The sequence below is a fragment of the Schistosoma haematobium genome, chromosome ZW (genome assembly GCF_000699445.3).
Source record: "Schistosoma haematobium chromosome ZW, whole genome shotgun sequence".
Lineage (NCBI taxonomy): Eukaryota > Metazoa > Platyhelminthes > Trematoda > Strigeidida > Schistosomatidae > Schistosoma > Schistosoma haematobium.
The window spans coordinates 74,003,211-74,024,237 of record NC_067195.1 but is presented as its reverse complement, the minus strand read 5'-3'; the positions used below and the strand labels follow the sequence as shown (position 1 = coordinate 74,024,237).

Sequence of the window (21,027 nt, the reverse complement as noted above, 5' to 3'; positions counted from 1 at the left end):
GTCAAGTTTTAATTAAATTGAAGTTTTTCTTGTTTTATTTTCTTTTTAAAAAAAAAAACAAAATTAATATCTCTTTCAGTGGAATCCAGGACAGGCATTTCGTCCTGTTTACGACACGTCAGCTGGATGTATCTGCAGCTCAGAGTTGATAATCACTCGGAGAATCGAACCCAGTACTGTTCACTCAAAACGCTATCGCGTTATCCATTTAGCCACTGAGTCCTGATAGCCACTTTCTTATGCAATGGGGTAAAGTTTAAATTCATAACGTATTGTTTAAGGCTATATCGAGGCAATACACACAGTGTGCACATACACCAATAAGGGACTGGATCAATCGCATCAGTGAGAAGATTCAAGTAAAAGAATATCTAGTGAATTTAAATGTCCATTTCATTAACAGCATATTTGTGAGCAAAGAATTCTATAATACAATCTTTATATGATAGTACAATGTTCAGAGTAAACTTTCATCATGACTTGAAACTCATCTTATATTGGATTTACAAACCATTTCAGCATTTTATAATCTATGTCATTGAAATGTATAGAAAATTAGTTAAATTTAAACAATATATATAGTGCATTGTTTAACAGAATGCTCATCCTGACACTTCATCATTGTTTACTTAACAAAAGTATTATTCTACTAGAAGTTTTACTTAGAGTAAAAAATTTATCAGTAGTTAGTGTTTCTGAAAAAACAGATATTCGAATACTTATTATCTCTGGAATTTGAAATGTAGACACGTATAACAGTAAAACGACCTGTCCAGAATGTGAAATTAAGGTACCACTGACTTTAATGCAACTATTAGTTATCATTGAATAAAAATAAAGAGAATTCAGTGAAGAAAGTTTTCTTTTCGACGAAATCATTTACTCAAGCTGTACATTTATATTTATAATGGTGTGGTAAATATATGTCAATAGATGGATGGAAAACATTACATCATAAGTTGATTTGAGCTTCCGATTGTCAAATGAGATTGAGTAATAATTAAAAGGAATTAGAGAAGAATACCTATTTACTTACTCCAGTTATCCATCGTGGAGTAGCATGGGCCACCCACCAACATTCCTTATCCAGCCCTGTCCCGAACAATCCATTCCAGTTCTCCCCAGTTCCTATTCATCCTTTACATGTCTGCTTCGAATTCTCGTTGTAGTCTATTCTCCAGACTTCCTCTTTTCCCTTTCCCTTCACAATTCTAGTTAGTAAGCACTTGCCTCGAAATGCAATTTGATCATTTCCTCAATCTATGTCCTATCCACTTTCAACATCTTTTCTCAATTCCCTCTTCAGCTGGAATTTGGTTTGTCCTCTCCCATAGTAAGCTGTTGCTGATGGTTTCCAGTCAAATAACATTGAGTATCTTACGTAGACGATTGTTTATAAATACCTTTACATTTCAACGATGGTTGTTTCAGCCCCACATAGTGGAACTGTCTTGGTGTTCATATTGAAGATTCTCACGTTGAAATGTTGTTTGTTATATTATATTCATACAATCCTATTTTGATATGATTAGTGATCATGATAACCTAACTTCTCCTACCTTGTATAACTAGTTTCTTTACAATAAACACATACGTATAAATCTGCACTACAATTGTTGTGCAGAAAGGGGGAGAGTGGACAGCCTTGCCCGACTCCGCTACTCACTTGGAATGTATCTGTCAGATTTCTTCCATGCACCACTTTTCAGTGTAGTCCGTCGTATGAATGATATTGATAACCTTCTAAGGTACACCATAGTGTCGAAGAAATTTCCACAATATTCCCCTTTCCACACTGTCAAACGCCTTCTCATAGTCACTGAAGTTGATATATAGTGACAAGTTCCACTCAACTGATTGCTCAACGATGATCCGTAGTGTCACGATTTGGTCTGTGCACCACCGATCCCTACGGAATCCAGCCTGTTGATCTCAAAGTTGGGCGTCCACTGAGTCTTTCATCCAGTTCAGCAACGCTATTGAAAACCTTTTCTGGTACTGACAGTAGTGTGATGTCACTGTAGTTCTCACACTTACTGATGTTTCCTTTCTTGATGAGGTGTCCTACTTTCTAGTCCGTCGACACTTGTTATTCCTCCAAATCTTCCTGAATAGAACGTAAAGCATTCAAGCAGTTACTTCTACGTCTGACTCCAGAGCTTCAGCTGGTATATTGTCAAGTCCTGCTGCTCTCCCACTCTCGATTTGTTTGGTAGCCATCCTGATTTCTTCCGTCGTCTGTGGAGTGACATTGATAGGAAGGTCCGTGGTAATGCTTCGATATTCGGCGTATTCAATGAAGCTGGTCTATTCAAGAGTTCCTCGAAGTGTTCTACCAATCTGTTCATCTGTCCTTGAATTTCAGTTGTTGTCTTGCCTTTTTTGTACTTGACCGATCTCTCTGCTTTACCATATTTTCCCACCAGTTTCTTCGTCCTGTCAATACAGTTGTTTGATATTTTCTTGTCTTGCAACTTTTTCCGCTGCCGTTGCTAGCTCTTCCACGTCTTTCTGCTTGTCGGCTTTAATGCTCCTCTTCACTTGCTTGTTTGCTTCTATGTATTCAGCTAGTGCCTTGACTTTCTCTGTTCATGTTTGGCTGTTGTTAATTGCTGTCTTCTTGTATATCCATTTTTAAATCTCGTCCAGAGTTCCTATAGAGATCCATTCCTTATTATGATGCTTCTTGCGGCCGAGCTCCTCCAGATATGTTGGAGTTGATTCTTATTTGATCCCTTTCTAGTTGACATCCATTGTAGTTTCTTCTTCTTTTAGTAGACTCTTTGAGGCCTGGAATGTGTTGTTGAGAATTATCTTGAATTTGTTGAGTTTGTCAGTTTCTCGTAGGAAGGCTGTATGAAACCTTTGTGCTGCTGTTTTCCCAGCCGTCCAGTATTTCTTTAGCTTCAGTTTCATCTTGGTCACAACCAGGTGGGGATCTGAAGCAACTTTAACTCCTCTCCTGGTTCTCAAGTCTTCCATTGTCCTTCTGAATTTTTTATTGATGTAAAGATGATCGATCTGGTTCTGTGTAGTGTGATCCGGTGAGACACATATAGCTTTGTGTATGCCTTTGTGTGGGAATATTGTGCTGCCTATAACCAGTTTGTTGAGTGGGCATAGGTTTGTAAATCTCTCACCATTTTCATTTCTCTTTCCCAGTTCACGTCATCCCATGATATCTTCCTATTCGGTATTGTCTATTCCGGCTTTAGCATTTAGGTCTCCCATCAAGATGATGAATTCGTTTCTTGGGCACTTCGCTATGATTGGTTGCAGCCTCTCATAAAACTGATCCTTATTGTCGTTGTTGCTATCATTGGTTGATGCACAACACTCGACAACATTCATCATGATTCCCTCCCTTATTGTGAAGGATGCTTTGATGATCCAAGATCCATGAGATTCCCATCCTATGAGTGCATTACATGCTTTTTTGGATAGCATCAGAGCAACTCCCTGAGTGTGGAGCATTTTCCTCACCGTGACCGGAGTACAGCAGCATCTCTCTCGTATCTAGCCTTTGCTGTCCATCTTGGGTCCAACGGGTTTCACTGATTCCGAGAACCGCCACGTTGTATCTCCTCATTTCCGTTGCTATTTGACTGGTTCTCTCAGTCTTGAACATTGTCGGGACGTTTCATACACCTACATTAATTTTTGCTCTGGTTGTTAGAAGGAGCATCGGCCTCGTAACTTCCGGAGAATTTCGGCTTTCCTTGTGAGGCGTGATAATTCTTTTTAACTCGGAGGACAGAGTTTACTTACTTTAATTTGTTTAATCTGGTTGGCGTTTTTTTAGCAAGATATTTTTCTACGAGATGGGGTTGCCGACCCCATACCCGACTCTCCTTCTTTGTGTGGGCTCGTGACCAGTAGTAAGTCTAGAAGAGCTACAGGCAGAGTTATTAGAGAAGAATATAAGGTTGAAATTAATTTACAGGTCAGAATTATTAAAGATAATTGCCCAATTGACAGATATGAAGAAAAAACAACAAAACATAAAGGTCGTAATAATAGAAACTGATTACTGTTTAGAATTACAACAAACCAATTTAAATAATCAAATAATAATAACAATAATAATAATAATATCCCAAACCATACCACAAAAGGGAATCAGGGTCAAGGAAGGTTGACAGGCCCGAAGTATCGTTTTTGCATTCAGAGTCTGGGCTTGAGTTGGTGGATGACCAACGCCTCATCAGTGCGTACGTTTTTAATTCGATCTCCTAACGATCACTTTATAATACATTCTTTCCTATCGTTTTATAGACATATATTTATCACACAACTATAAATACCAATGTACAGCTTGAGCAAATGATTTCGTAGAAAAGAAAATCTCCACTGAATTCTCTTTATTTTAATTCATTGATACTGTGGTGTGTGCTACTTATATTGACATAAGTAGTATATGATGTTAGTCGTGAACAGAAGGTCTGGCAGCAGAGAGACAAGACGATCGAACAGTAAAGAATGGAAATAGGATTCAGTTTGTATGAAAATGCAAGAACAATCAAGTCTGAGTCCTTTTGAGACAATTGGTGGACATTTTGCAAATTAAGCATTTACTATTTTAATGTTAGATTTTACTAACAAGTCCTGTAATTGTGTGTTGAATACATTCGATTGTCCCCACCTGTGTTCTGTTCACTACAATACAATGGGTTATTTTAGTTATGTTTTTATCAAATACGTACATTTTATTGGTGATACCTGGTCATACTATTCGGCAGTATATACGGAAGTGGATGCAATTAGGTTCAAGCATTCAGCATATCACAAAATAAATCCATTTCCCTACAATTATTTTGCTTATTGTCAATTATTTTGATTAACTACTGACTAGCAACTAATGTTATGTTTGTCTAGATCTTAGTGATAATTAAATTCAGTCGATCAATTTAAGATGTGACCGATATTCTAAATGACTCAATACTGTGCAGTTAGGAATAATCGTTAGAAAACGTGAAGGCTAGATTTTTTGTCATGTGGAATTCATTAAATAGGTATACCTATAAATATTGATGAAACTAACGCACACTGTGAGATTTAAACCAACATCACTCATTTGGTTTATTGAAATGTAACCACTGAACTGTTTAAGCCGCCGCTGACCATCTGTGCTCTGTAAGTTATCAAAAGAAAGCTATTTGTCTAGGTCTGGTGTTTATTTATTGGACAGCGTTAAATCAGTGAAACGGTTAGCTACTATTGGGTTTAATTTAATCTGACCGATGAAACTGAACAGTCGATATTGATAGTACCTCACGATTGACGTTATTTAATTGTATACCTAGAAGGTACAATAAACAGCAATTTATTTCTTCATAATGTTTAGAGCTTGCCCGGTTTAAGTCAGGCTCTGATGTAAACTATAACCTCAATATTCCTAATAATCTGTTTATACTTATAACAATTATGTTGTTACTAATTTAAAGAATTTTTCTTAATGTTCTAGTGAGAAACTGTGAACAACAGGTTTTAAACATCTCAAGAGTGAAAAAGTCATTCCTATTGACCATAGATGGTGTCCATACAATTACACAAGCAGAATGAAATTGAAAGCGTCGGCTACAAGAAGCCAGTCCATTGTACTATGATTGCCACAAAGCCTGGAGTTTATGGGTTCTGTCTACACTGAGATAGTAGGTACGTGTTAATAAAGAGTCGCATATTAGTTTGAAAGAGATATCCGATTCTATTTCGCTTACAATAATTATCCTGTTAGATACGAACACCAGATTGAATAACCTCTAAAAAATCTCTTTAATAAATTAAGCCTTTTTATTAGTGATTAAGCAGTATAACAATCAAATTCTTACCATAACAATGGATTAACCTTTACCAAAGGTCTTTCAATTGAACTCCTTAAATCAGTTGATAAGTTATGTAAATCCATTTGTAAATGAGTTGTTTGATCAACATTTTCACTGCTCTGTGGATCGGTATCAGCTGATTTAACTAAATCATTAAATTTCATATCCGGTTCACATAGTTGTTTAATTTGATGTTGTGCACGAAAATGTGCTTTACGTTCTTCAATTGTTGACTGAATATTTTTTACATCAGTAGAATGAATTAATTTATTATCAGTGGAAGAATTTGATGAAGATAATAATTTTGATGCTGAAAGTGAAAATTTCAATTAATGAGTATATGGTAGATGTAGACTACGTAAAATTAAGTGTTCAACTAACGAACAAATCTTACTTCAGATCAAATTTTACTGTTTTCTCACTTGTTCTATATGTATATATGGTGAATCCTTCTCTTTCTAAAGGTTGATTTAAGGAACATCAAAATGTCTGAAGTAATATTAGATCAACTACCAATCACTTCGCGATTATTTACTCGTTTTCATGCATTTCTTTTTTTATATCTTGGCCATATATATTTTAATGTTCTGATAAACCACGGTGGAGGGTTAATTTGGTGGGCACTGATGTTCAATCATGTCGGATATAAGACTGTTACTTATTAATATTATTCAAAAATTGGTTGACGATTCTGTGTATTAATTAAACTTAGTCATGTAAATCATTTTATGACAGCTCAATAGTCCTAGTGGGATCACAGATGGCCATTTAGAGTGTTTTATACTAGAACAAACTAACTATCCAGTATTTTGTAGTTTTTCATGGTGATCTGACTGAAATCAGCCAATGATGTAAACTATGAAAAAATGAATTTTTTCAGAATTAACTTACTTGGCTCTACAAAATGTGGTTGAATTTCTGTCAGTTCATTTTTTGAGGGTGAGCATAGATTTTCTTCAGTTACTTGTCTTTGTGTTGTATGTAAAAATCTGTTTTGTTTTTGATCGATTGATGGTGTTTCCGGTTGTTGTTGTTGTTCATTCGTAGTTTGAGAATTAATAGCACTAACTGTCTGTCCACGAAGAAATAAACGTTTTTTAAATTTACTTGGTCCACTTGATGACGATGATGTGGATGATAATGATGATGATAATGTCGTTGGATCTTGTACTCCTAACAATGTTGTTATTGACAGTGAGGAGGAATTTCTTGATTGTGTATCTATAATAAAAGATTAGGAATTATGCAATTAACAAAGAATGTGGTAATTAATAACAATTTTGTATTGTGCTTTATCTCTTTTCCTTAAAATAACTCACAATTTATTATGATAATATGTTCAATATATCTTTTGATATAGGACCACAGTTTGCTTTTTCATCGACATTTACTTCAATTATGAAACACTTGCACTAAGTTTACTCAGTGAGTCATTTTGTTAACTAGAAACACCAATGAAATTAGAAAATTGATATAGGTAATTCATTAGAATAATTGCTAAATTCAGATATTGTAAACTGGTATTAGTTGATGTTATCACTTGTGGCCTTCTGCCCCTATTAATATGTGACGTAATGATACCACCACTTAGAGAACAGTGAATTATCGATCGAACCAATAATACGTAAACCCGTACGAGCAGTCTAGAGTCTATGTCGGTCGTTCTTCCTGTCTAGCCCCGACTGTTGAGTTTAGAACACCAATCTCAGCCTCTGCGATATGAATCTTTATATTTCAAACATGCTGGGCTTATATACAAACCAAACAGATCACATCGCACCAAAAAATAGAAAACAACATTTGTAAAAGATTTAAATAAATGTGGCTGTGAATAAGGAAGATAGTAATTGATAGGCAGGGAATAATTCAAGAATGGTAAATCGTATAATAATAGTTTACCAGTCAAAATAAAGCTCATCATATGAGAAACATGAATATGCATGGTTTAGTTACTTAACATTTATGCAATAAAACTATATGTATAGTATGAGTCCATAAATGGATTCCAACAGTTGGCATTCATTATTCACATCATGATATATCAGTTGAAATGTTTATAGAATACTACTCAAGTGGTTTACAATCTCTCAAGAGTTATATTATTAATATAAGATGAATAATATCATGTATAACATACAGAGTTAATATCCTATAGTTCGTTACAAAACCTTAAAAACAAATCCCTCAACGACACAGCATTTCGATCATTAAACACCTATAAATAACTATTGTATGATTACAGATTGAAATCATGAGTCAGTTGAAGCTAGACCACCATGGAAAACCTGGAAGCACTGGACGGTTTTCCATGGTGGTCTAGCTTCAACTGACTCATGATTTCGATCTGTGAAAATCTCTAAAATCTCCACAAACCCCTTCTGATATTGTATGATTAATTTAATGTTTTTTCCAACTTTATAAAACTTACATTTTTTTTACATTATCATTCTAAAGATAGTTATGACTTTATTGAAAATATATATTTACCTGTTAGACAACGTGCATCTACAAGTGTTGTATTGTGTAGTTATGTAATGCATTTTAACTAGTCGTCTTATTGTGTTTGATTTATCCTAATCCTAAAATATTTGAAACAATCATTGAATGATGATAGAGACAACAAGCCAATTCAAACATGAAACTTCCTTAAAAATTTATCTAAAATTACAAGTATAAATTTAGAACTATACAAGACTTTGTATTAAATTTATTGATCATTTATTCTTAACTAATATCATCTTTGTTTTGTTTTTCTTCACACTATATTCTGATAGATTTTTGTCAATGAATTTGCGATGTTTTTGGACTAGTCGAAATGTTTTAACTCTGCATACTTGATATGAGGTGATTGAGAATAGTCAGTAAGAAATTCTCAACTTTAGTTTCATCTTAGTTGACATACGTGAGCAAGGCGTATCTGTAACCTTGAGGAATGTGGTACTTCCATAAGAAATTAGACATGTGCTTATTCATATCACAGTCAAACAAATTGCCATTGAGCTATTTGAGAAGTTACTGATTTTCTTTAAGACAGAAATGTTTACATGATTGTTGTGTCCCGACAAGAATAATGTATGGTAACTTTTGGGATCTATTGATGGACCAATACTAAACATATATTCCTATTGTATAATTATTAAGTAACTAAACCATACATATTCATATTCCTCTCATTATAAGCTTTATTTTGACCCATAAACTATTATTATGCGTTTTACCATTCTTGAGGTATACCCAGTATATTAATTACTACTTCCCTCATTCGCAGCCACATCTGGCTAATTCTTGTACAAATGTTGTTTCATATTTTATTGGTACGTTGTGGTCTGTTTGATTAGTATATAAACCTAGTATGTTTGAAATATAATGATTCATATCGCAGAGGCTGAGATTGGTGTTCTGGACTTAACTGGCTGGGCTAGGCGGAAAGCAAGGCCAATCAGGAATCTAGACTGTTCGCATGTGTTTTATGCGTCATTGATCCGATCGATAAGTCAGTGCTCTCTAATCGGCGGTCACAAGTTATAACAATGATTGACCACTGTGTATTCACTAATATCCCGTTTAGTAATCAAATTCCATGAATCTAGTTTAAATATGGTCATTAATAATTTATTAAAAAGATGACTGCATTAGAAAGGTAATCATAGCAGCGATTAGAAAAATGAAACGCAAGGTGTACAATAAATAATGAGCGACCATTTAGAGAAAAGCAAATCATAAATAAGTCAGTAATAATGTAATGAATTTTAGCTCATATTCCATAATGTAAAGGAAAGTATGAAAATTCTATTGAAAATCATTGAAGATAATATAATTATTAGTTTGTTTCTTTCCTTTTTTTGTTGTTGAATAAAAGTAATAAACACTTATAATGGTAACCCAATAAAAAGAATGCAAACGTCTTATAGGAGAAACAAAATCACATGATATTGAGATGGTGGAGAAGATTTGTAGCTCAGGTGGATCTTTGTTAGGTATGTAATTAGGGAACATATCAAAAGTAAATTTCTTAAATGTTCCATATATATGATCTATTTATTCATGATGTGGAATAATCTATAAACTTATGATGATAATGATGATGATTTATCCTCTTGGCATTATCGTGACCTGTATATTCATTGTTAATAATAAAATATATACTATTGTATATATTCATTATCATTACTTTTCAGATCAATCTTTAATAGATCATTTAGCTTTTAATTATTTATTGGTGACCTAAAAGATTTAGAATAAAGGGAAATCTGATAAAGGATATTTATATAGGTTTATTGATTAATTTTTTGATATGTGGAATAGGTCTTTTCACACTTGTTATACATAGTAGTTAACTGTGAATATGCCTATAAAAAACTGTTATCATAAATCGATATTAGTTAAATATTCAAACATTGATTAACTTTCAAACCGTATGATTATTGATTATTGTGTAAGTACCTTACTCACTGAATCAAATGAAAGTCTTAGGTTTAATTACTTTCAAATCTCAGAGGAACGATGAAAACTTTCAAGGTAGGATGAACACAACTTTGTTCTTTTATTGATTTCCCTTGCTGATATCAATACACTGGAAAATTATCTTTGAATTGTAAAAAAAAATCTCCAAACTACCAATGTAAATATTATAATCTCGATTGACTGCACTGAAATGAGTTTCTAAGCAACATAAAGTTTATCGAATGTATATACTTGCTCTTTCTGATACAAATACACACTACGTAATAATTTCGTTAAGAGATAGAAAAATGAATACATACTAGATCCATGAATATTTAATTAACTATTATCTTTAAGATAACAACTGTTCCACAATTCTGAGACAATTCATTTTATACACATAGTTCTCTTTATTGTCTTGAAAAGAGCAAGAACAAAGATTCTAGCAGAATAACATGGATTCATTTTATTTTGTAGGTTCTCGTCAGCTGCTTACAGCCTGTGATATTTAAAATTATAATGACATAATGGGTTTAAACTACTTGCATGTTTGGAAGTTATGTTGAAGACATATTAGTATAGTATAGCAAGGGTCTAAATAAAATTAATAGACTGAATATTGTAAGTATATACCACGTGTGAAAGAACATTCTACAACATTAATTGTGACAACTGTTCAAACGGATAGAAATAAGTGATTACATAGTGAGTAAACATTGATAGAAATAAAATGAGTAGAGCTCAGTTGATAAAATAAGATTATTAATATGGAAGGTAGTTGAAATAAAACTTAATGGTGTAATAAATGCAAGAAAGAGTTTAGAGAAAAAATTTTTGAGATGCAGCGAAGGAATAGTGTCACCAAAGCACCCGACCGTAGCTGCTACCTTGACGCGGTGGTCGGGCTTGCCTATCGTCATGACCCAACCGATCTATATTGTCTGAAACATATGTTCCTGTAGGTTCTACCATGCCAGGCAGGTCGATTTGAGAACGGTAAGACTAAAAGCAGCAACTCTAGGTCTGAGGGCGAGGTCGTACTGCTGACTGTAGTGGGATGTGACAGTAGTAAGGTGTTTCCCTCGGACAACCAGCATCTTCTCACAAAGAAGAAAGGGGTTAGAAAAGGTCGACTCTAAAAATGTCACACCTCACCTCACCTCACCTCACGGATTTCCGTCTCCGGCGGTAAGGCCCTATGAAGAACAGAGCTAACACATTAAAAACCTCTCACACAAAGGCCGTGCACGAACGACCTCAAGCAGTTGTCCCTTAGGCTCTGCGGTCACGCTCCCAGGTCGTTAAGGCCAACATTAACCCAACTTCTTTTTCAGGTTCCTCAAGAAATACCCTTCCACGGTGTGGAAAGCCGGGAAGTGATATCAGCCCTCATACCCGTAACAGCACACGAGACCAAGTTAGTCACATTCAAATCTTTCCTACACCTCCTAATACATCTCTTATCTCCACGACTAACCCTTCTCACGTCCCTTTATCGCCTCGCACCACTATGGAAAACGATTCGAGTACGCGGGACGTTATTCCTGGTCTCCTGAAACCATGCTCTAAACTTCATGTTGGAGCTTATAACGTCCGAACACTGTGCCAAATAGGACAACAAGCTTGCTTAGCTATGACTTTAGAATCTCGCGCCATCGATATATGCTGCGTCTCCGAAACGTGCATACAGGATCCGAGTAGCATCATTCATTTGACATCACCATGTCAAAACAAAGAACCAACTCGATTCACACTTCGTGTATTTGGAAGCCCAGATGCTGCTTCTCGTGGACTCGCCAGCGTAGGTATAGCATTGAGTCCTAAGCCAGAACTAGCTCTCTTAGACTGAATCCCAGTAGACAGTCGTTTGTGCGCTGTCTTTAAGGCGGCATTCGACTCTGTTGGTCGTGAGACTCTGTGGCAGTGTTCGTCACTGAAAGGAGTACCAAAGAAGTACATTAACCTTATAAAGGCTCTCTACTCGAACACAACTGGTCGAGTGAGAGCTTATGGCGAACTGTCATCAGAATTGATTACCTCAAGTGGTGTTCGTCAGGGCTGCCCACTCTCTCCATTCTTGTTCAACTTTGTGGTCGACGTACTTTTAGAGATAACACTCTCCTCATCTAAATTTCCAGGGGTTGAACTTCTACCGGGAGGTTCACTTGTTGACTTAGAATATGCCGATGACATAGTTTTATTTGGCGAAGACGCTGACAAAAGGCAGAGTCTTATGACCACTCTAAGCAACAATGCGGGCATGTTCGGCATGCGATTCTCCCCCTCGAAATGCAAAATGTTGCTTCAGGATTGGGTTGCATCGACACCCGAACTAATGATAGGGAGTGAAGTAGTTGAGAGTGTCGACCGCTTCACTTACCTTGAAAGTCTCATCAGCCCATGTGGTTTAGTGTGTGACGAAATCTCAGCACCAATACAGGAGGCTCGACTAGCCTTTGCCAACTTACGTCATTTATGGCGTAGGCGAGATATCCGTCTACCAACCAAAGGACGTGTTTACTGCGCAGCAGTTCGTTCCGTCCTACTTTATGGCAGTGAAAAATGGCCGGTAAGAGTAGAGGATATTCGTAGGTTACTAGTATTTGATCATAGATGTCTTTGAAATATTGCTCGTATATCCTGGGACCATCGAGTAAGTAATACAGTTGTTAGGAAGCGGGTAGTAGGTAAGGATGGCAAATCAATCGATGAAGTAGTGAAACTTCATCAGTTGAGATGGCTGGGACACGTGTTACGTATGCCCAACCACCGACTGTCTCGACGTGCAATGTTCAGTGGTATAGGAGTAGGTTGGAAGAAAGTTAGGGGCGGCCAGATCAAAACATGGCACAGGTCTATGAAGTCACTGACAAGTGGACTGAGTCATGTTGGCAGGTGTAGACTACCTGGTTGGGGACCGCGAGATGATAGCAACCAATGGTTAGAGACCTTGAATGACATGGCTCAAAATCGTTTGCAATGGCACAGGTGCATCCGCTCTTTGTGTTTTCCCAATTTCTAATCTTCTGAATTCTTCGTGTCCCTTTTTTCCTCTTTCCAAATTTATTTCACCGGATTATACTCCTTGAATAACATCTTCAAACCCTAATGTTTCCGATTACTGCCTATACTTTTACCACCTCTACCACTATGGGATTTGAATCGACAATTGTATCTTTGTGCTAATGTGGTATAGCAAATCGAACTGATGTATGTACGTACGCAGTTCTACGTTGTTACTGAAAGACTGACTGTCACCAAGGTAAAGAGATATTAATAACCATCCCCTTTTGAACACATAAGTCAGGTTTTTGATGCCTGCTAGCAACGGCTTCCGCAAACTTCAGAAGACTGGAGTTTGGCTACTTTTCAATCTTTTGATAGTAATTTTATAATGTTTTTCTAAATCATTAAAATCATAGAAAAATCTACTTGTCAAAATACCGAAACTTAGTCATTTATGCTTTTTCTATCCAAATATAGGATATTTTATTTTTATTGTCAAATGAAGTTAGGCTAATTAATATTTATCATTTAGCCTCAACGGTTTAATCTACTCAAAATAAAATACACATTTAAACATTTTTATTTTAGTCAAGATCTAGTTTATGCTATTTTGATTATTTTTATGATGCTAAAATAGATGACAAAATGAGAAGAAAGTACGCATCTTTGTTAATACTCTAGATAGTTTAAGGTTTCTAAAGTTAATCTTAATTCAAGCATTATGTCAATAGGTTTTCTTCGTAAATATACTTGAGAACCGTATAAAATGAGATCACATTAGTAAAAGGCGATCATAAAAGATGAACTTCCTTTTCTTGTTAACGTAACACATGTACACAACTAAACGCTCCTAAACATTAAATGTATCACATTGTATGTGAACACTTCATAGTCCACTTGTGTTTGTAGAATATAATTATCAGAGTTCAGTGGATGCTACATGAGCAAAATATTCTAAGAATGTCAGCACTAAAATTAGGTTAGCACTGATGAGCACTCAAGCATCCATAAAAAAATTCAATAGTATCATACAACATTGAAAACTGAAAAAAACAACTGTAGAATCCTACATCTTGTAATGCCAAAAGATTTGACAAACTGAAATGACATGAAAATTGTGCACATCAAAAGTTTTAAGTTCACAATGAACACTTTACAGTTGAACTATATAAATGAACAAGCACTTTCTATATGACTTACGGAGAAGTTTCACTTTAAAACTAAAGAAATCAACCTGTTATTATTTAATGTGTAAAAATTTAGTGATAAATCTACATTTTAAATCTTGTTTACACCTATATTTTTAAGGTTGATTAATTTAAAGAAAATCACCCATAGGAAATCTATGGTAAATTAAATAGTTTAATTCATGAGCCAATCTAAGATGGACCACTTAATAAAAACCTGAAAGCACTGGATGACCATTTCATCCTAGTATGAAACTCTTCAGCAATACGCATCAACGATCCCATACGTGGGACTTGAACATTGGACCACCGGTCTCGCGTTCGAACACTTAACCTCTAGACCACTGAGTCGACATCCAACGGTGTTAATATCTAACTTTAATCAATATGATAACCTTTAATTTTCTCATAATTCAAATTATCTCATTCATATGTTAAACATATGTATCTTCATGTTTTCATGGAATAAAAGTTGAAACTATTAAAACAAAAGATTGAACTTATTCAACTAATTATTTAAAGTATATGGATAAATTATCATAACATTTTAAATGATTTGCATAATAACCCTACGTGTTTTAATTAAATACTTAAACTAAATAATGGAATTTACTAGAACTATGTATTAAAACTTTTTCATGATCAACTTTTTAATGAATATAAGTATTTAAAAAAGGCAGTTGATATCTCTCTCTACTTAAAAGAGAAACTAATTAGCTGGAAATCATGCGAGCTGGCTAAAATTAAAGTTTTTTTCAAGCAACGAAGTATGAGTTCCTTAAACATAATACACCTTAAGATTAAATGATCTTGTAGTGTCGGTTATTATGTTAAGCCCATATATACCTTTTTCTAAAAAGGTATAGAATGCTGGTGAGCGGCCTATGCTCCTTCACGAGGAGTAACAGGCGTAAGTAGTAGTAGTAGTAGTAGTAGTATATATACCTTGTTCAAGTTTCGGATAAACCAATCTATTCATTCTACTTGAGTCATCTTCTGACCTTGTTAATTATTCGCTTCTCAATCTTGACTGTTTTTATATGAGCGCATATGGTGTACACTTCCCATCCCGTTCATCATATGTCTGTAACTTATTTTTATGTGCCTATAAATATTGATTAACGCTTGACTAAATGGAGTTGGCTTATTCGACATATCCACTGCGCGGCGTTTCGCTTCTCTCTATTCCATTCACTTCATATGCAAAATATATGTATTCAAAAGTCCATTCTCGTTATTTGACTTATTTAATTCCGTCATTGACTAACGCGATTTAAGTTTATGATTATATACGAGGATAGGCGATATATACATATTTCGACAGCAATCATTCCTACGATCAAAATGGAGTCAGGTCCTGGACCACTAAAGTGAAGAGCCTGTCGACAACATCGTCCATTCTAAATGACGACAAAACAAAGGGGCCCCACTAAAATCTATTTCAAACAGAATGATGATATTTATGTAAATTTCATGGATAACTTTATATGATAAATTCACAGGATTCATTTAAAAGTATGTTCATTCAAAGATTGAACTTAAAATGATGTTATCAGTATAGCGGTTGTGGAGATTGTTAAGTTTTTGATTGAGATCATGAACCGGTTGATGTTAGAACACCATTGAAGGCCCTGGGTTCGAATCCCGCGGGCGGGGTCGTGAATGCGCACTGCTGGGGAGACCCACAATAGGGCGAAACGGCCGTACAGTGCTTCCAGGTTTTCAATGGTGGTCTAACGTCAATCGGTTCATGATCTCAATAAAATCATGTTATTTTACTAACTTAAATCTTTTATTTATATCATGTTTAATGTTGTGACTTGATATAAATAACAGGTAATCAAGGCATTAAAATGAATCTAATCAAACATTTGTAAATAAAATATTTAATCCAATATTTTTCATTTAAGAACCATTCAATAAAATTCATTAATCATTTTGAAACAAACCAAATAATCAAGCTTTATAAGCAAAAATGTATGGAATCCAGGACGGTCGTTTTGTCCCATTTAGGACTCGTCAACTGGATGTATCTGCATCTCATAGTTGGTGTTCACTCCGGGATTCGGTCGCATTATCATTTGCTTCAAACGCCATCGTATAATCCACCTAGCTACTCAGTTCTGATGACCAATAACTTTTGCAATGGAATAAAGTTTTAATTCATTTTAATATTTTTTGTTGAGACGAACAGTACTGAGTTTGAGTCTCAGAGTGAACATCAACTCTGGAATGCAGGTACGTCTAGCTCACGAGTCCTAAATAGGACAAAACGTGCATCCTAGATTCCACTCCTAGACATCGTCCATTTTTGCTGAGAATGCTTGTGACTCAAGTCAATACCGGGGCAATCTGCACAAGATTTATATATGTCAATATAAGGCTGATCAATTGTAGTCCTAAACATCAATGTGAAGATTCAAACAAACAATAAAAAAATGAATTAAAGAGTAAACATGTTTTATTTGAATATTCCAGCTACTTCTTTCTAAAAAAAACTCGGACAAAACACATTTCACTGGTTGAAATCATGAGTTAATTTAAGCTAGACTACCATGGAAAACTCAGAAGCACTGGACGGCCGTTTCGTCCTAGTATGGGACTCCTCAGCATCGCGCATCCACGATCCCGCACATTTTATTGTGAATCATAAAATTATATCGTTTATTCTAAAATGTACATTTTCCTTGAACATGATTTTCATTTAACCTTAAACTTGTACTTATAAATGTTGAACAAGATCCAAATTTCCTTAAAAGAATATTCTACATTCATATGGTTAGACATAGCCGACAAGAATCTTTATGCTCAAGTGTAGAGGATATTATTGCACAAGTGTAACACTTATATATCCTAATCGTTAAGTTTTTTGATTTTACACTATCACCATTGGATGCCGGCTCAGTGGTCCGGTAGGTTAGGCGTTCGCACGCGAGACCGAAGGCCCTGGGTTTGAATCCCGCGAGCGGGATCGTGGATGCGCACTGCTGAGGAGTCCCACAATAGGACGAAACGGCCGTCTAGTGCTTCCAGGTTTCCAAAGGTGGTCTAACATCAATCGGTTCATGATCTCAATCAAAAAATGGTCCAATTAAATCATTCAGTTCACTTGCTCTATTGATCTCCAACATATATAAGCTGTATTCACATTATTTGTGTTTTCTGTTTTAGATTTGATATTATTAATTAGATAACAAAAAGAAAGCAACGTTCAACCACTAAATCTTCATAAATACTTCAGTACATCCCGTTGCTTCAGAAGATTATTACGCTATAGCTTATAGAATATCATTAATATAAGTCTACTAACGTCTATCTACTATCTATGCCAAAAGGAAAAAACAAGATCTCCTATAACTTATAAACTTATATTTATGAAATATATTCATTAACTTATTCATTTTAACCCCCAAATTTGTTTTCTTTAATAGTTTGTATTAGTTATTTGTATTCTAGGACATCATTCTTTATGTTTTATCTTATTTTACATGATTCTTTGTATTATGTAACAATTTTACAGAGATCCCTATTATCATCAACTCAACTCATTCGTTTCGAAGATTGTTTGTTATGAATATGAACATTATTGTAAATAAATGAGAAAAAATAAAGACTATTGTTTCCGTCAGTTTGTTACATAACTATCAATAGAATAGTTGTTATTTATTAGTTTATTTTTTAAGTATGAATAATATAAACTAGAAATGTTTAAGACTAGTTACTGATAACTAATATGATAGGAAAAGATTTTCTAAAAATTTTAATAGTATTATTTATGATAGGCCAGCTTGATAATACAATACAGAGCTTAATTGAATAGGAGGTTTTACTCAGGGATTTTGGAATCCGTTTATTCAAGAGTTTAGCAGCAGTATCGCCTTTTCTTTTGAACTGTCGATTTTTTTTCAGGATGCTGTGTTGGTCTAAAGTTTCTATCAACAAATTTAGGTGAATATTCATTTGAAATGAGCATCTGTCGAAGTTGAAGTAGTTATTAAAAGATATTCTCCTTATGCTTTAGGATAAACAGTGAATAAAGTTTAACTTCCGACACAACTGGACCCAGATATGTAATTTAATATAATGACCACTAAATGTCACTAAATGTTACGTATATTCAATGATACTGACCAGAATTTTAATAAAGTATAGATAATAATATTTATAGAATAAAATAAATTTGTCATAGGTATTTCAATACTCCTCATCAGCAATAAAATAGGTTAAAGATTAAGTGAGTAATCTTATTAGCATAAAGGGGTATTCTATTATATATTATTGATGAACTTGAATTAAATGTTGTAATCAGAAAAGAATAAGATAATTATAATGAAGAGAGAGATACAATAGTAGTGTAGATTTATACGTATGGGTTTATTGTAAAAAAAATAGTTATACAAGGTAGGAGAAGTTAGGTTATCATATCAAAATAGGATTGTATGAATATAATATAACAAACAACATTTCAACGTGAGAATCTTCAATATGAACACCAAGACAGTTCCACTATGTGGGGCTGAAACAACCATCGTTGAAATGTAAAGGTATTTATAAACAATCGTCTACGTAAGATACTCAATGTTATTTGACTGGAGACCATCAGCAACAGCTTACTATGGGAGAGGACAAACCAAATTCCAGCTGAAGAGGGAATTAGGAAAATACGTTGAAAGTGGATAGGACATAGATTGAGGAAACGATCAAATTGCATTTCGAGGCAAGTGCTTACTAACTAGAATTGTGAAGGGAAAGGGAAAAGAGGAAGTCTGGAGAATAGACGATAGCGATAATTCGAAGCAGACATGTAAAGGATGGATAGGAACTGGGGAGAACTGGAATGGATTGTTCGGGACAGGGTTGTATAAGGAATGCTGGTGGTAGGCTTATGGTTTATAACGAGGAATAACAGGTGTAAGTAAGTAACACAATCAACGGATTATTAACCAATGATATTGTTTTATTTTTCCAGTCATTTATGTCATTTAATCATATTTCAAGAAGTAACCAGATTAGTTATATCTATTAGACATAAACGATTAATCTTATGGTATTATATATATATATATATATCTTTTCCATGAATTATTCACTAATAATCGTCAAGTATTATTGAGTTTAATGCACACAAATGAGACTAATAATCAATTTAATTCATATAAACATTAATATGTTCAAATATTTGTTTTAATTTATTTTTGATATCCAGTAAATTCTCATCTATGGTCCTCATGTTTCTAATCATATCGTCCGATTCATACGTTTTGTTGTTTTTGTTGTTGTTGAAGTACTATGATATGACGCAGTTGCAACATAGTTTATTTAGGAATAACCGACATAAATGATAATACCATTAGTAGTAGTAGTTATAGTAACAGTAGTAGTGGTAGTAGTAGTAGTAGTAGTAGTAGTAGTTGAGTTTATGTTTGATCATATGACTCATTGTCTCTTACACGCAGATAACAATAATAGTTATATTCAATACGACAAATTTTCGAACATTAAAGAATCCTCAATAGGAATTATGCGGTATTTTAACAAATAACTCTTTAAAATACATTCAGATTGTAATTATTCAAAACATATTTTAGGAATATTTCTATTCATCAGTATTTTCCAGTTGTATTCAGTGATTAATGTTTTCTATCAGATCAGCTGGTATTACTATTTTTTTGCCATTCACCATATACATATATTACATAAGGTGCTTGATTCTCAGTATATTTATCTCTCATTTCTTAAACGTATAAATTAAGAAAAAAGAATTTTCTAGTATGTAGCAACAAAATAATTTGCAACCATTTATTAATAGTAATGATAGATAGTGACTAGCTGTGGAATCCAGGACACGCGTTTCGTCCTATTTGGGACTCGTCAGCTGGATGTACCTGCATTTCACAGTTGATGTTCACTCTGGGACTTGAACCCAGTACCATTCGCTTCAAACACATCCACTCTAACTCGGATGTACCTGCTGACAAGTCCCAAATAGGGCGAAACGCGCGTCCTGGATTCCACTGCTAGCCACTATGTATCATTGCTTACAAAAAGCTTGTGAATTAAGGCAACATCGGGGCATAAGCATAGTATGCACATATGCCAATAATAGACTGATCAATTGCAGTCCTAAACCTTAATGGGAAGATACAAGCCAAACAATACCAAGTGCATTTATTAGTAGTATGTGAACCCATACAGTTATCATTTCTAATCTTTCTGTTTGAAAAACAATTAAAAACAGAGAAGTTTATTGTGATAGTTACACAGTTGAAAAATATGTGGACTAAATAATAGAGCAGGTCACCGTAGCACAAACATAAGCATTGTATACATCACAGACACGAGTTACTGGATAATGTAGAAATGAATAGAGTTATCATTACTATTATCAGTTACAAGCAAGTTTTATATATACATGTTTGTCCAAGATAGACTGGGATAAAAAGTGTTTGACAGTAATAAATTTGACATTTAACCGGACTACTTAATTCATGCGTTATCATTAAAAAAATGTTTTTGCATTACATTTTTGTATTTTAAAAGCTACTAGGTTTTTTTTGTTTATTTATCTA

At 34.5% G+C, this 21,027-nt stretch overlaps 1 protein-coding gene across 1 annotated transcript in view; it reads right to left on the bottom strand.

Moving 5' to 3' along the window:
• Positions 1–21,027, bottom strand: part of PRKD1 (Serine/threonine-protein kinase D1) — a gene marked incomplete at its 5' end in the record, with an annotated part of 154,737 nt that overhangs the window by 31,423 nt on the left and 102,287 nt on the right. The window contains 2 exons of the mRNA XM_051212282.1: positions 5,829–6,132; positions 6,714–7,043. Of these exons, the coding sequence (XP_051072451.1) occupies positions 5,829–6,132; positions 6,714–7,043 (634 nt within the window). The remainder of the gene's footprint in view (positions 1–5,828; positions 6,133–6,713; positions 7,044–21,027) is intronic.